This window comes from Ylistrum balloti, unplaced genomic scaffold (assembly GCF_031769215.1).
Source record: "Ylistrum balloti isolate Yb309-2 unplaced genomic scaffold, AGI_CSIRO_Ybal_v1 Utg370344, whole genome shotgun sequence".
Taxonomy (NCBI): Eukaryota; Metazoa; Mollusca; class Bivalvia; order Pectinida; family Pectinidae; genus Ylistrum; species Ylistrum balloti.
This window is the reverse complement of record NW_026782247.1, coordinates 2641474-2659393: the sequence shown is the minus strand read 5'-3', so window position 1 is coordinate 2659393 and position 17920 is coordinate 2641474. Positions and strand designations below refer to the sequence as shown.

The following is a 17920-nucleotide window of genomic DNA, read 5'->3' as shown; positions in this document are numbered from 1 at the left end:
TTAGTATTAAGATGTTATGACGTGTGGCTGGTCATTTTAATTCATTGTACTCTTTCTAATGTAGAATTACACATACTTATACGGAAATAAATAAATAAATAGACAAATAAATGAATAAATAAATTATGTTGCTTGGAGGTGACTGACTTTATTTTCACCACTACTTCACCAGGATAATGTTAAGTTTGATAATTTCCTCAATCGCCTCCTAGATAAAACAATTTTGTCCTTTTCCTCGCTGACGAGTCGTAGAAATACAAAGCAACATTATTATGCGATTTTAAAAGCTAATTGGCTCTACTGTTTCTAAATGTTAAGTATTGAAACGTACTAATCATTTGTGAGTATCTTTGGTACCATCCTCTGGCATCTAAGCAGTATTATTGTATTAATACTGGGTTGTCGATCCCCACCACAGGCCCCAGTACCTACCTGTCCCATACAGGTAGGCTAGAGATACAACGGCTGCTTGACACTGGTGCCATCGATTTTTTAGAAAAAAGGACAAAATCAATGACACGGCTATGTTTGTACGATCTTTTATTCTTAAAGTCGGCTGATATCGATTACTAAATTTATATTGTGATTCTATACAGACTTAAACGGTTGGCATGTCCAGTGTCGGATACCTTTCAACTCGTTTTTGTAGGCCTTTCTATTACGAAGATGTCCAGAGAGATAAAGTCCTTGTTTTACGTAGGTGTCCAGAGAGATAAAGTCCTTGTTTTAAGTAGGTGTCCAGAGAGATAAAGACCTTGTTTTAAGTAGGTGTCCAGAGAGATAAAGACCTTGTTTTAAGTAGGTGTCCAGAGAGATAAAGTCCTTGTTTTAAGTAGGTGTCCAGAGAGATAAAGTCCTTGTTTTAAGTAGGTGTCCAGAGAGATAAAGACCTTGTTTTAAGTAGGTGTCCAGAGAGATAAAGTCCTTGTTTTAAGTAGGTGTCCAGAGAGATAAAGTCCTTGTTTTAAGTAGGTGTCCAGAGAGATAAAGTCTTTGTTTAAAGTAGGTGTCCAGAGAGATAAAGTCCTTGTTTTAAGTAGGTGTCCAGAGAGATAAAGTCCTTGTTTTATGTAGGTGTCCAGAGAGATAAAGTCCTTGTTTTACGTAAGTGTCCAGAGAGATAAAGTCCTTGTTTTAAGTAGGTGTCCAGAGAGATAAAGTCCTTGTTTTAAGTAGGTGTCCAGAGAGATATTGTCCTTGTTTTACGTAGGTGTCCAGAGAGATAAAGTCCCTGTTTTAAGTAGGTGTCCAGAGAGATAAAGTCCTTGTTTTACGTAAGTGTCCAGGGAGATAAAGTCCTTGTTTTACGTAAGTGTCCAGAGAGATAAAGTCCTTGTTTTACGTAAGTGTCCAGAGAGATAACGTCCTTGTTTTACGTAAGTGTCCAGGGAGATAAAGTCCTTGTTTTACGTAAGTGTCCAGAGAGATATTGTCCTTGTTTTAAGTAGGTGTCCAGAGAGATAAAGTCCTTGTTTTACGTAAGTGTCCAGGGAGATAAAGTCCTTGTTTTACGTAAGTGTCCAGAGAGATAAAGTCCTTGTTTTACGTAAGTGTCCAGAGAGATATTGTCCTTGTTTTAAGTAGGTGTCCAGAGAGATAAAGTCCTTGTTTTACGTAGGTGTCCAGAGAGATAAAGTCCTTGTTTTAAGTAGGTGTCCAGAGAGATAAAGTCCTTGTTTTAAGTAGGTGTCCAGAGAGATAAAGACCTTGTTTTACGGAGGTGTCCAGAGAGATAAAGGCCTTGTTTTACGTAAGTGTCCAGAAAGATAAAGTCATTTTTTACGGAAGTGTCCAGAGAGATAAACTCATTGTTTTAAGTTAGTGTCCAGAAAGATAACGTCCTTGTTTTAAGTAGGTGTCCAGAGAGATAAAGTCCCTGTTTTAAGTAGGTGTCCAGAGAGATAAAGTCCTTGTTTTACGTAAGTGTCCAGAGAGATAAAGACCTTGTTTTAAGTAGGTGTCCAGAGAGATGAAGTCCTTGTTTAAGTAGATGTCCAGAGAGATAAAGTCCTTGCTTTACGGAAGTGTCCAGAAAGATAAAGTCATTTTTTACGGAAGTGTCCAGAGAGATAAACTCATTGTTTTAAGTTAGTGTCCAGAGAGATAACGTCCTTGTTTTAAGTAGGTGTCCAGAGAGATAAAGTCCTTGTTTTAAGTAGGTGTCCAGAGAGATAAAGTCCTTGTTTTAAGTAGGTGTCCAGAGAGATAAAGTCCTTGTTTTAAGTAAGTGTCCAGAGAGATAAAGTCCTTGTTTTAAGTAGGTGTCCAGAGAGATAAAGTCCTTGTTTTAAGTTAGTGTCCAGAGAGATAACGTCCTTGTTTTAAGTAGGTGTCCAGAGAGATAAAGTCCTTGTTTTAAGTAGGTGTCCAGAGAGATAAAGTCCTTGTTTTAAGTAGGTGTCCAGAGAGATAAAGTCCTTGTTTTAAGTAGGTGTCCAGAGAGATAAAGTCCTTGTTTTAAGTAGGTGTCCAGAGAGATAAAGCCCTTGTTTTAAGTAGGTGTCCAGAGAGATAAAGTCCTTGTTTTAAGTAAGTGTCCAGAGAGATAAAGTCCTTGTTTTAAGTAGGTGTCCAGAGAGATAAAGTCCTTGTTTTAAGTAGGTGTCCAGGGAGTCAGGCTGTTGAAATTTTAATCAATGATCTGTTTTATGTCGATATATTCACCTCATTAGGAGTTTTCTTTTGTCATTGTGTGATATAATATTGGACTTGTTTGATGCTTGTTAGTATAATGGTTTAGTACTTGTATTGTTAACCTCTCTTTATTTTGGACTCTGATATTTGGTTTAGTCCCCGAGATAGACTTTAACCTGCAGGCCACGTTTTAATTCATTCGAAAAGTAATACCGTTCAGAAAAGTAGTACCGTACCGCTCAGAAAAGAAGTACCGTTCAGAAAAGTAATACCGTACAGCTCAGAAAAGTAGTACCGTACCGCTCAGAAAAGTAGTATCGTGATTATCTCTTGTTTGTTTTTGTACAGTTTTCGACTGATCAAGAAGCAGAAGAAGCATTCCTTCTGAAACACCTTGTCTTATTCCTGCACTTTATCAAACACCTTGTCTTATTCCTCCGCTTAATCAAACACCTTGTCTTATTCCAGCACTTTATCAAACACCTTGTCTTATTCCAGCACTTTATCAAACACCTTGTCTCATTCCAGCACTTTATCAAACACCTTGTCTTATTCCAGCACTTTATCAAACACCTTGTCTTATTCCTACACTTTATCAAACACCTTGTCTTATTCCAGCACTTTATCAAACACCTTGTCTTATTCCAGCACTTTATCAAACACCTTGTCTTATTCCAGCACTTTATCAAACACCTTGTCTTATTCCTACACTTTATCAAACACCTTGTCTTATTCCAGCACTTTATCAAACACCTTGTCTTATTCCAGCACTTTATCAAACACCTTGTCTTATTCCAGCACTTTATCAATAATTTCTATGTAAACTGATTTCGTTAGCATGTCGGTACTTTCTTATTGTGTATGGATAATCGACGTCAGGGTGATTTATCCATAAAACTTATGATGTATAAACAGATATCAACTGGACGCTGGTCATTACACTTCTTTGTCCAGATATTTCTTCTCCCCCCGGGCCGACTATGACGTCATTCCGCTCTATATCCCTCACATTTCCCGTGGGAGAATCAATCACGAATTTAAATCAATGACGATTATTTGTACAAAACAAACGGTAGATGACAATCATGCTGATTCAGTTACCAATATCAGAGTCTGTATTTAAAGTCGTTTCTATACCACTGTTCTCAAAATCATGTATTCGTGTCAAAGACTTTCGTGAAACATAAATAGACTGATCTTACTGACTCGACACTGACTATAATTTCTGTTCAGTGGGCAATGGCTTCGTGGAGATTTAAAAAACTGTTGATTTTCCATTCACAAATTCGAACTGTTGGTTTCTGTAAAGATACTGCTTTCATGATATTCTATTAATCTAGCTGGAATATGTTTTTCTATTGTTTTAGATATAACACCGATAAGTCTGACTGGCCGATAGTTTCCTGTATTTGTACAATGCTATCATCTACCCGTTTTTCTAAGCTAAAGATGACTTCCCGCACGTTAGCGATTGGTGTATTCTCATATCATACGTATCTATAACGCATTTACACGAATATGTCGTCATAGATTTAGATCGTCTAAATGAAAGTCGTTAATTGCATATTGTCCGGTTATATCACTTCGTTAAATCATAACATATTGTACTCGACTGAAGTTTTACAAAGTAAAAAAATAGATGTAAAAACTGCATAGTTTGAGTTTGATTATGTTATACCTAGTACAAATATATATCGTTCTTACAAGCAATTTGTATCCAACTAGTCCGTATAAATATCCGTAATCCGAATGTTGTTCGTCGAAAACATAGCGTTTGGTATTTTCGTTCGATACCATGACTTATGCAGAAGATGTATGATCATATTCTAGATAATGATAGTCTTACTACCCTAACTCACGGTGTTGAGGTATAGCATTTCATTCCATAATCACAGCCACACATAAGTATGTCTATAGTGTCTCTTGTGATGGTACACTCTCTTGTGGGTAATGAGCGTTCATTATTTCTAGCATGACCAATATCCCTTCCAGCAGACAATAGGAGATCGATTGGAAGTAGCCTTTAAGATTAAAAAGAACATTTGGTCGTATTCTACATTCTCCGGGCGTACCATTCCGAAACATTTGGTGGTATTCCACATTCACTGGGCGTACCATTCCGAAACATTTTGTCGTATTCTACATTTTCCGTGCGTACCATTCCGGGACATTTGGTCGTATTCTCCGGTCTCCAGACGTACCATTCCGGGACATTTGGTCGTATTCTCCATTCTCCGGTCGTACCATTTCGGACATTTCGGTGTATTCTCCATTCTCCGGGCGTACCATTCCGGTACATTTGGTCATATTCTCCATTATCCGGGCGTACCATTCCGGTACATTTGGTCGTATTCTCCGTTATCCGGACGACCATTCCATTTCGGTGTATTCTCCATTCTCCGACATTTTTGGTCGTATTCTCCATTATCCGGGCGTACCATTCCGGTACATTTGTCTCCAGACGTACCATTCCGGTACATTTGGTTGTATTCTCCATTCTCCGGGCGTACCATTCCGGGACATTTGGTCGTATTCTCCATTATCCGGGCGTACCATTCCGGGACATTTGGTCGTATTCTCCATTCTCCGGTCGTACCATTTCGGACATTTCGGTGTATTCTCCATTATCCGGGCGTACCATTCCGGTACATTTGGTCGTATTCTCCATTATCCGGACGTACCATTCCGGGACATTTGGTTGTATTCTCCATTCTCCGGGCGTACCATTCCGGGACATTTGGTCGTATTCTCCATTATCCGGGCGTACCATTCCGGGACATTTGGTCGTATTCTCCATTATCCGGACGTACCATTCCGGTACATTTGGTTGTATTCTCCATTCTCCGGGCGTACCATTCCTTAACCCCAGGTCTTATATAGCGTCTATTGTACTCAAATTATTTGATGTCTCCTGCTGGGTATTACGATGGTAAATGATAAAAAGCCTGCCCCATCTATCCCAATTTTGTACTGTAAATAAATAAATAAAACATCCGTGTTCAGTAATTTCATTTCTATAAATCTGACCTTACAGATACTTTTGATGATAATTAACAAGTAAGAATTAAATATAAAGAATGTCTAATAGCGACAACGATATAGGTTTTAAATGTCGCATTCACTGGTAGTATTAAGAATTGTTCATTCGGCACGACAGAAAGGTAACCAGACATTAATTACTGCCTTGAAGTTATATAGCTTTATAGTATTATAGTATATAATTGATGTGTTTCATTTCATCGAATCCTAGACGATAAATTATGTAATATAGAGGAAGCAAATAAGATGCTATTTATATATACACTCTCCCCAGTAAGCTAACTATCGAGGACGTCACAGGAAAAATGTTAGAAAAAGGAATAACGTTGTTTAGTATGGACAAGTAAATGACACTATACAGGCGAGGCTTTGTCGTGTTACGCTGAACATCTAACACAACATGTGTGATTTAATGACTGATGGAATTGGGGCTAGTGAAGTTATAACTGCAGACATACCTGATACCAGCAGTGCGATAAACGTAAGCTTATTTATAGTTACCATTCTGATGAAATTTTCGAATTTAGAATTTCAGATTTTTATTTTATTTTACAGAAGACCCAACGAATTTCATGTGAAATGAAAATCCCTGTATGTTCCTATTTCTAGTTTTTTATGGTGTTAATTACATGGACTAAAATATATATGATAAATAAGTTGGTTACATTCCCTAGTCAACTGATACTGTCAAAAATTACATAGTGTTGTATTGTAAAGAAGAAGATTAAAGAATTACGTAAGGACCACAACTTTTGTCCCACTGATTGACACTTCTGTTGTAACTTACATCAACAATAATGACTAAGTGGTTAATGATATCGACAGTTTGAATAGTTTCTATAAAATGTTATCTATTTCTGTATTCTTTATCTTAACTCTGAGTTCTTAAGTAGCATGGTTCTATTGCCCTCGGTACGTGTATATAAACACTTGGCAAATTTAATCTTTGCTTTGTGTCTGTTTGTTTAATATTGATTTGATTACAATTAAGGGGAGCTGACTCTTAAAACTGAAAAAAAATAAAAACATGTTTTTGTAAAACAGTTTAAATTGTTGCAAGAAAGATTCAAAATTAGGACACGTTTAAAAGATAGCAATCGGCTGTATCATTCGGAATCTGACCGGTCATCGTCCAGCCACCGTCCAGTCACCGTCAAGGCACCGTCCCGGCATCGTCCAGCCACCGTCCAGTCACCGTCCAGCCACCGTCCAGTCACCGTCCAGCCGCCGTCCAGTCACCGTCCAGCCACCGTCCAGGCATCGTCCAGCCGCCGTCCAGCCGCCGTCCAGTCACCGTCCAGCCACCGTCCAGGCACCGTCCAGCCGCCGTCCAGCCACCGTCGAGCCACCGTCCAGGCACCGTCCAGCCACCGGTCGGCCTGACAAAAAGTGGATATTTAGTCGTAATTCTAAACAAGTATAAACTAAACTGACTAATTCGATGTTATATTCAGAATACTGGAAATATCTGTATCATTAAGTAATATAAATCCTAACCTGAACGGTCCGTCCCTCGTCACAGTTAGCGCATCATTAATAATGTTACCGCGTCAGAGCTGTGTAATAATCTATACCCTAGGCGATATTGTTGCGTAAATTAAGAACTTTAATAATTTTTGTACATAAAATACCGGTTGTAACACGTGAGGTCACATTAAGTACATTACTTACGCATAATTAATAAGCTTCCTAACAGATCATCACAGTCTTGGCTTTTCTATTCATACACATGGTATATAAACGATATGGCCGAGTTTGAAATTGCTGGCTTAGGCGTTCATGAAAATAGAACTGTGTTCATTCCAGATACAAGCAATGAGACATTGGTGAGTTTATAAACAGAATTTAGTATACTTTCTTTTATTTAGTATTACAGTTTCCTGGTCAAGTGCGTGTTATTGTAAGTGTATTTATATATGTGTTATATATAATGTATACAAAACCACGAAAATATATACAACCCAAAATAGGACTTGAAATAGATTTGCGCTAAAACTAATATACGAAACTGTTATATGAAATTATTTCAAAATCAATTTGTTAAACACAATTTATTGACATTGTCACGATTCAAGTCAATACTGATAAACGTACATATGGAATGCTATATATTTGCAGATAACCTGTTTGTTTGTCAGATGCTGTAATTGGTATTTGTTTTGGGAAAGGGTTTTAATAATGTTGTAATAACTTGTGTCCAATTCTACTGCTGACATTAATGGAAAAATAAACACGTGTGAATCGGTGTGAGAAATTAGGGTTAGAATTCGAACAACAGAAGAGTTTTCCTGTAGAAACTGATAACGATCTGTTAACATGTTTCTGTCAACAAACAATTAACATATGGGTATGAAATAGGTGACACATTCATCGTACTCACAAATACAAAACAACGCTACTGGTTGATATTAATTATTTTTGCTGGTTTGGATTCAAGTGCGCATCAATTCTTACAATGGAGGAGAGTAGTTAATCGCAGTACGCGGAGAAAACCCAAATTGTTAGGCAGGTGACCCCAACATGTCCGGTCGGGGAACTGAATCCGGGTCACTTAGAGGAAAAGCGTGTACGTCTTCACATCTCCAACCGATCACCATCGTTACAAAGGTATCAACGAGAAGTCGTGCTGTAACATACCGTATTCTGTATACGGTTTTGTAGATAGAGACAGTCACGTGATACATTGGTTTAACAAGGAAGACATTTATCTGTTCGCATCATTGCTACACCATTAACACTAACGACACGATTCACCGTATACCTGTTGTCATGGACATGCCAGACGGATTATACGGTGGCGCCCGTTGTTCTGGTTACGACACTGTAGATGCTAAGTATAAGCTATATCAAGTAAGTGTTGATAAGTACTGCTTCAAAACCACTGTCGATAAGTACTGATTCAAAAACCATTGTTGATAAGTACTGCTTCAATAACAATGTTGATAAGTACTGCTTCAAAACCACTGTTGATAAGTACTGATTCAAAAACCACTGTTGATAAGTACTGATTCAAAACCACTGTTGATAAGTACTGATTCAAAAATAATGTTGATATGTACTGCTTCAACAAGAATGTTGATAAGTACTGCTTCAATAACAATGTTGATAAGTACTGCTTCAAAAACCATTGTTGATAAGTACTGCTTCAAAACCACTGTTGATAAGTACTGCTTCAAAACCACTGTTGATAAGTACTGCTTCAAAAATAATGTTGATAAGTACTACTTCAAAACCACTGTTGATAAGTACTGCTTCAAAACCACTGTTGATAAGTACTGCTTCAAAACCACTGTTGATAAGTACTGCTTCAAAACCACTGTTGATAAGTACTGCTTCAAAAACCATTGTTGATAAGTACTGCTTCAAAACCACTGTTGATAAGTACTGCTTCAAAAACCATTGTTGATAAGTACTGCTTCAAAACCACTGTTGATAAGTACTGATTCAAAACCACTGTTGATAAGTACTGCTTCAAAACCACTGTTGATAAGTACTGCTTCAAAAACCATTGTTGATAAGTACTGCTTCAAAACCACTGTTGATAAGTACTGATTCAAAACCACTGTTGATAAGTACTGATTCAAAACCACTGTTGATAAGTACTGATTCAAAACCACTGTCGATAAGTACTGATTCAAAACCACTGTCGATAAGTACTGATTCAAAACCACTGTCGATAAGTACTGATTCAAAACCACTGTTGATAAGTACTGATTCAAAACCACTGTTGATAAGTACTGCTTCAAAACCACTGTTGATAAGTACTGCTTCAAAACCACTGTTGATAAGTACTGATTCAAAACCACTGTTGATAAGTACTGCTTCAAAACCACTGTTGATAAGTACTGATTCAAAACCACTGTTGATAAGTACTGCTTCAAAACCACTGTTGATAAGTACTGCTTCAAAACCACTGTTGATAAGTACTGATTCAAAACCACTGTTGATAAGTACTGCTTCAAAAACCACTGTTGATAAGTACTGATTCAAAACCACTGTTGATAAGTACTGATTCAAAACCACTGTTGATAAGTACTGATTCAAAACCACTGTTGATAAGTACTGCTTCAAAACCACTGTTGATAAGTACTGCTTCAAAACCACTGTTGATAAGTACTGATTCAAAAATAATGTTGATATGTACTGCTTCAACAAGAATGTTGATAAGTACTGCTTCAATAACAATGTTGATAAGTACTGCTTCAATAACAATGTTGATAAGTACTGCTTCAACAACAATGTTGATAAGTACTGCTTCAACAAGAATGTTGATAAGTACTGCTTCAACAACAATGTTGATAAGTACTGCTTCAACAAGAATGTTGATAAGTACTGCTTCAAAACCACTACGCCTACCTGTTCTCCTGTGTCTAGAGAAGGCTAAATTTGGCCTCGTTATTCATGACAAAACATCTGTGACCTTGAGTTTAATATTTTCTAGATCGCCACTTTCGGTTTGTAGAGCTACACCAAATGACTGACGAAGAAAAGACAAACAAATGAACACAATATGTAATGAGATGTAGATATCAAAGGCGATTTGTATCACCTGGTGTTATTCAAATAGCTATATAATGGAAACTATTTTGATTGGGTAAATTTGTCTTATGTTATCGGAATGTAAAAATTTCAAAAAAGTACACGAAAGTCAAGTTAAGACAAATCTGCTATTTAGCCTGCTGTCATTATTTACACAGTATTAGTTGGAAACGTGGAGTTTCACAATGGTGTTTCGGTTTCCTCATACTGCTAGCTTCCATCCGCGCTAACATATGATTAATATAAGCTGAAAGCTTGTTTCGCAATTGTTGTAAGATAAATAAAGATTATATTAATTGCAAAGCCAGTATATAATCAAATCGTATTTACACATGTACGTGTAACTGATATAATTTAATTATGTATTGTTAGATTTAACATTTGTGGCCAAAACTGATCTGACAACAGGCGTCATCAAATTTACAATATTAAGTGGAAGACTTCAGCTGTGTCAGGAAATACCAAGTAGTGTTACATCCGGACTTAGCTAAACTGCTTTACGATATTGTTTAGTGATCATTGTACGAGTCACGAATTTAACCAAACGATTCCTGGTTGGAGAGATGAATACTTTATGTTTACAGTGTTCAGTGCTTTCTGAAGCAATGATGTATGTACGTGTAATCTTCTCAATGATTTAAAAAAATGTTGTCATTGTACTTACATCGTACTCATGTGTTAATAACGGGGCAACTGAACAAAATCGCGCTAAACATAAAAAAGTGAATACTTTAATTATGGGGCTAGCCCAACTCCCCATCTAGATTCTGATGTTTCTTTCCAACAATTTGAATCTTCATCAGTCGCCTTCTAGGCTTCAAAATGTAGGCCCTTAGCGTCACTGATGAGTCCTAGAAGGACGAAATAGCTGTATGATACAGTTTAATTCATTGTTTGTCTCTACTGTATCTAACTCTTAATTTGCCTTAAACTGTTTTATTCACTTTTACAGATTTACATTTCCACAACCATCATTTGGTACGACTCTCCATTAAACTAAATTTAATTATCATAATTTACAGTCATGTTCTTAACCTTGAGCAACTTGTTCTATGTTTATCTTGTTCATATTTTGTAAATGTTTCATCTATTGTAATTTGAACAAATATGTCGGCTCTCTTGCTCGTCATCACGACTTTTTTCAGACGTAACTGTTTGGGTTATCATTAATTTTGATTTCGCGTATTTGTGTATGGTTTGTTAATATATAGATATATATATAGACTTGAACTCTAATGTGATCTGTGACGCTGTTAATTAGGTGGACCCTGGAACAGATGGACAGCCTCAACGCTCTGAGCTGAGAGTGAAACATGCACAACAGGATTCTCCAGAGGGGGACTCGTTAGGAGGGACTCTCGTTACATACACACATAAACAAGGCGATTTCATACATCGATTTGAGGAATTTGAATTATACGAACAATCTCTTCTGCGAGACAGCCTTAAAGTGAGGTAATTGAAATATTTGTTCAGGATTCTACATGTGTATGCATTATTAAACAATTTCGGGTTTTTATTCCTGTGGTAGCATATCACGAAATCTGTCGTCAAAAGAAGCGTACTAGTATCTGAAAACAGTCCTGTAATTTCTCAGGTAAACAAAAGTAATTAATGTAGAACGGAAACAGCTGTGAGCTTTCTGTACCATACAGACGACATTCTGAACTCAGGCTACAGTGATACTTTAATCTGGGTATAATAGACTCTTTATTATCCTTTATATTACAACTTAAGAACTACTTCTGATTTCTCGTTTAAACGTATAATCAACACGTAACTCTCCTTGTTAATGACTTGTGAATTAAAATTAGAAACTTTGCAATCGAATTAAGCTTTTTCTTTATGTCCTCTTAATAATTGTTTTCTGTATCTTTTTTCAGTGAGAAAATTGGAATATATTTACTGAAACTATATATATCAGACTGATTCCTATCCTGTTTCGATGGTATTTCCGTTGTTGTTTCTTTCAAAACATAAATACTTTATTTCTTGTCATCATCATTACTATTAATCAATAGATCCTACTTAATTTATGTGGAAAAAAATGATTGTTTATGATATACTATAGAATAAAATGTAGCTAACGACATTCCTAAACAATGCAGACAAAATGACCAGCTGGTCATAATGGATGAAATCATGGTGAACAATCTGGATCATCAAGCTGTTGTGAATCTGTTTCTCAACTTAAAGATTGGGCTCGAGCATGTTATGGTAAGTCATTTTCGTAAATCAATACCACCATCCTAATAAGATAATCAGTTAATATATTGATCATTCCTCGTGTACATTTCATGAGAAATATTTGCTATAAAATATTTCCTGTCTCAGCCACGGAAAAACGAAAAGTAAAACAGATACAAAAAAATAACGACAACGTCATACCAAGCTAAAACCATTGACTCAATTTGCTCAATTGTAATTAGTATGAAAAAATATTCCAGTCCGAAAGTGTAGTATTTAGCTATTCAAACTTTTATTTCAATAAATCTACGAAACAGTAATTAAACAAAATATGATATTGCGAAAACTTAGCCTTATCAACGACTGTTTGCCTCGACAGTACAAGGAAATAATATTTTGTTGCAAAGCATACGTCAGTGAGTATATCATTACTTTTCCGCTGAATGATTTGAAATCCATGGGTAGTTGTACAGATCATTATTGTCCTGAAATATGCTATTTGTTTACTGTTTACACTTGTATCGATGGCTGAATACAATGTTAAGTATTATGTTGTAGGTGGTTGGGAATTATCAGATGTCTAGTGACACCCTTCGGCAGATAACATTCTCATTGTACGGTTTCATTAAAGGTCAGTAGCTCTTCAAAACAGTAGCTGTTTTAGTCATCCTGTATACTTACCTACGTACCACAATATTATTAATTTATTACATAAATACATTTGTACTGCCCAACGGTGTTATTGTTAACGGTAGGCTGGTGAGCTGTTATACATAGGTTTTAGTGTATAACTTGCAAGCATTTAGTCGCTTACAACACGATGGAAAGTTCTAATTCAATTCCTGATTTTATATCATTTGTCATTCTTTTTTAATCTATTTGCAATCAGAAATATGCTGCACGAAAATTCAGGTTCAGTTCGGCAGTAAGAAACATTAGTTAGACCACGTGCATGCTAGGATATCATTACACGTTCGGGAATTAGTAATAAGTAACAATAGTGGTGCTATTACGGCGACGAAACGTCTTTAATTTAGACAAAAATATGTTATTTTGGTAACCTTAGGTCAGCTGTATAATTAATAGTATCCATTTGCAATCAAACAGAGGAACCAAAGAAAGAGGAAGAGAACGTGAAAATTCTCCACGTAGAGAATCACAGGGAAGCATCAATGTCTATGAAAACAGAAACCGAAGATGAGATTTCCATTTCACTGACGGCCGAACCACATTTGTATCTTTATAAAGACCTGTCATTTAATACGACCGGCTGTGTTGAGAAAGAAGTATCAGGTAAGGTGATCTCAAGAAAGTTATTTAACACGACCGGGTCTGTTGAGACAGAAACATCAGGTATGGTGAACTCAAAAAAGGTATTTGACACGACCGGGTCTGTTGAGACAGAAACATCAGGTATGGTGAACTCAAGAAAGGTATTTGACACGACCGGGTCTATTTTTACATGTAGTGACCAGGATCAAAACAACAAAAGAGAGGATGCCCTATCGGGGACAATTACTAATGCAGTTGGCGTTCCAGAAGTTCGGAATGACTTCTGTGGGAATTGAGATTTTACAGAAAAACACTTCATTTAAATTGGGTATCCTTATTTTTCTTCGCAAAAATACGTAAAATTAATTTATTGATACAGTTTTATATGCATCCTTCATTTGATCATCTGCATATCTTTGTATCGCCATTTCTAACATGTTATATTGTCGTTTTTTATTAAATTTGCGGGTTTTAGTATATTTTTGTTAAACATTATATACGTACGGAACATACAGAGCGTACCAGTTAATCGATACAGTTTCATTCCTCATTTGATATGTGTCTTTTTGTGTCATTTGTTTCTCTTTTACGTATGTTTTATAGCTCATTTCAAAAGACAGCGGTCATACACTTTTGTTGGGTTCGATGTTGTGCCAATCACAACATTTCAACAAAAGGATACCGGGTTTCTTGCTATTGACGAGAACGGCACGGTGGTATGTATACAATATATGCATTAGATATTTTAGGAAGTAGTGTTTACGGCTAAATACATTTTTTTTTCAAAATTAGCATAGTAAACTCATCATAGTAAACTCATCATAGTATACTCATCATAGTAAACTCACATAGTAAACTCATCATAGGAAACTCATCATGGTAAACACATCATGGTAAACTCATCATAGTAAACTCATATAGTAAACTCATCATAGTATACTCATCATAGTAAACTCATATAGTATACTCATCATAGTAAACTCATATAGTAAACTCATCATAGGAAACTCATCATAGTAAACTCATAGTAAACTCATCATAGTAAACTCATCATAGTATACTCATCATAGTATACTCATCATAGTAGACTCATCATAGTAAACTCATAGTAAACTCATCATAGTAAACTCATTATAGTATACTCATCATAGTAAACTCATCATAGTAGACTCATCATAGTAAACTCAAATAGTAAACTCATCATAGTATACTCATCATCATCATAGTAAACTCATCATAGTAAACTCATTATAGTATACTCATCATAGTAAACTCATCATAGTAGACTCATCATAGTAGACTCATATAGTAAACTCATCATAGTAAACTCATAGTAAACTCATCATAGTAAACTCATCATAGTATACTCATCATAGAAGACCCATATAGTAAACTCATCATAATAAACTCATATAGTAAACACATCATTGTAAACTCATATAGTTAACTCACATAGTATACTCATCTTAGTAAACTCATTATAGTTAAATCATATAGTAAACTCATCAAAGTAAACTCATCATAGTATACTCATATAGTAAACTCATATAGTAAACCCATCATAGTAAACTCATATAGTAAACACATCCTAGTAAACTCATCATAATAAACTCATATAGTAGTATACTCATATAGTATACTCATCATAGTAAACTCATAGGAAACTCATCATAGTTAACTCATCATAGTAAACTCATCATAGTAAACGCATATAGTAAACTCATCATAGTAAACTCATAGTAAACTAATCATAGTATACTCATCTTAGTAAACTCATCATAGTATACTCATCATAGTAGACTCATATAGTAAACTCATCATAGTAAACTCATCATAGTATACTCATCATAGTAGACTCATATAGTAAACTCACCCTAGTAAACTCATATAGTAAACTCATCATAGTAAACTAATCATAGTAAACTCATATAGTAAACTCATCATAGGAAACTCATCGTGGTAAACTCATCATGGTAAACACATCATGGTAAACTCATCATGGTAAATTCATATAGTAAACTCATCATAGTAAACTAATCATAGTAAACTCATATAGTAAACTCATCATAGGAAACTCATATAGTAAACTCATCATAGGAAACTCATATAGTTAACTCATAGTAAACTCATCGTAGTAAACTCATATAGTAAACTCACCCTAGTAAACTCATTATAGTATACTCATCATAGTAAACTCGCATTATAAACTCATCATAGGAAACTCATCATAGTAAACTCATATAGTAAACTCATCATAGGAAACTCATCATAGTAAACTCATATAGTAAACTCATCATAGGAAACTCATCATAGTAAACTCATATAGTAAACTCATCATAGGGAACTCATCATAGTTAACTCATCATAGTAAACTCATCATTTGTAGGTATGCTATTTCATTCGGCCACATCTTTCCAACATTTAATCAAATGTTTTCATGATGAATAAAATTTTAAAATTAATATTTCTAGGAAAATACAATATCGATGGTAATGACAAGCAACGATTAAGAAAGTAACATCTGCATTATGCCTAATACTGAAATTCTTTCAAAATAAATCTTGCTTTTATCCTCACGAGAAAAACGTGATAAATTGTCTATTTTATTTGGTTCATTCACAACTTACTTCAAAATATTGTTTTATCATACTGATAGGAACAACTTCCGAAACCCAATCCAAATGCCCACTTCGTTGCCAACTATAATGACTGGAACACCTGGTATATTAAATCAAGACAGAATGGTAACTATTGTTTGTGGAGAGATATTTCGTGTATTGCAACAATAAGATACTTAGTTTATTCAATATTATCAACAGAAGGAACAATTGCCATGCATCACTTCTTTTTGCCTAAATTATAAAAATCCGAACATCGGTTTGCAACAATATTTGGACAAATGGTTACATTGTGTAAGAAAATTTATAATCTTGTAATGGTGCAGTTTAAGGGTATATGCTATCGGGTATAGATGGACATTTTTCTTGCATCTGTTTGCAGCGCAACCTGAATTTAAAAAAAAAGAAAGAAATTTGAATTACTGCTTAATACTCTGGCTTGGAAAATTTACAATCTTATGAATTGTGTAGTATTGATAAAAAAGTTAACTGGTATCCATTTGATGTGTTTTTCTTGATAGTTTGTTTAAAATGGCCTGTATAGTTCAGAATATTTTCACGGGTCAAACTTTTCGTTAATGCATCGCGAAAATATCATCATCGCGAAAATATCAACGCCGCGAAAATAATCAGCTATACGGTATTTCCTGAATACCGAATTTAAAGCAGATCATGATAAGTTGGAGGCTTTGTTCACTTTGTATACAGCTGTGATGTGATTATTTTTCTGTTTTCATTTGTAGGGAAGTTCCTTGGTATGGAGAACGGACGACTATGTTCTATACGTACCGATCAGCATGGCCTTTTTCTACTTAACACTATCGGCTCCAACCGCTGATAATAGAGACTGAGCCATGTGTCCAAGAAAGCGACACAATCGAATACTGAACGCTTGTGTTTGATACAAATTAGAATCACTGGAATATAACCTGTACATATATTAAAGATAACAGTCAACATTTGAACCTTCATTGTGTTGAAAAAGCTGCAATGCTGTGACGTGGAAGCGCTGCAACACTGTCAGTAAAATCATCGTTGTCATCTGTTTATTTTATTCATCTACATTCTACCTTGTATATCAAAGGACACGTTTGCTTGCTTTCCTTCATATTTCAATCAATGAGTATCTTATCAATTAAGTTGAAAGCAGTGCTTTTTGTTTAAAGTGGATTTCGTCGTGCAGAATTGAAGTTAGTTTTGTCTTTGTTAGTAATGATCTGAGACTAATATACATAGAAAACATTCATGTCGCAATATAATGTTATACTGTGATCCAAATAAACATTTCTATAAGCGTTAATGTAGTAATGTCGTTAATATTTGTAACATCACTTGGCTTAATTGGCTAAAAGTGCAATGTTGTGATTCAAGGGTTTCAAACGGGGTGTGTAAAGCCTTCATTGACCGCTTTGAAAATGTGATGTGGATTTTTATGCTGGCTGTTTATAAGAAAAGGTTAGTGAAAGTTTGACATGCCTTTACCTATACAACATGAAAAATTTAGGTAGAACAGGAACACAGTAGAAATCAATGTTTACAAGATATCGGTGTTTTTCATTAGTTACATTATCTTAACATAGCATATTTGTAAACATGGCGACGTCATAGCAATTTTATTCCATTTTATTGAT

At 35.4% G+C, this 17920-nt stretch overlaps 1 protein-coding gene across 3 annotated transcripts; it reads left to right on the top strand.

Moving 5' to 3' along the window:
* The first annotated feature begins 6008 nt into the window (after positions 1 to 6008).
* LOC132553698 (uncharacterized) lies at positions 6009 to 17589 on the top strand. 3 transcript variants are annotated; one of them, XM_060217961.1, is made up of 8 exons: positions 6009 to 6154; positions 11474 to 11667; positions 12321 to 12429; positions 12958 to 13030; positions 13507 to 13692; positions 14275 to 14387; positions 16328 to 16415; positions 17033 to 17589. In XM_060217961.1, exons 1-8 carry the CDS (start codon positions 6074 to 6076, stop codon positions 17125 to 17127), a joined length of 939 nt encoding a protein of 312 aa, XP_060073944.1. In that variant the 5' UTR covers positions 6009 to 6073; the 3' UTR covers positions 17128 to 17589. The 3 variants fall into 3 exon arrangements, with proteins under 3 accessions (XP_060073944.1, XP_060073946.1, XP_060073945.1); XM_060217963.1 differs by lacking the exon at positions 6009 to 6154 and adding an exon at positions 7386 to 7499; XM_060217962.1 differs by lacking the exon at positions 6009 to 6154 and adding an exon at positions 8388 to 8523.
* Positions 17590 to 17920: the final 331 nt, after the last annotated feature.

Bases quoted from the DNA above. Each gene is read 5' to 3' on its own strand.
- LOC132553698 (XM_060217961.1), top strand. From the start codon at position 6,074: ATGTGTGATTTAATGACTGATGGAATTGGGGCTAGTGAAGTTATAACT. The intron at 6,155-11,473 runs GTAAGCTTATTT...GCTGTTAATTAG, and splicing joins ATACCAGCAGTGCGATAAAC to GTGGACCCTGGAACAGATGG. The intron at 14,388-16,327 runs GTATGTATACAA...TCATACTGATAG, and splicing joins TTGACGAGAACGGCACGGTG to GAACAACTTCCGAAACCCAA.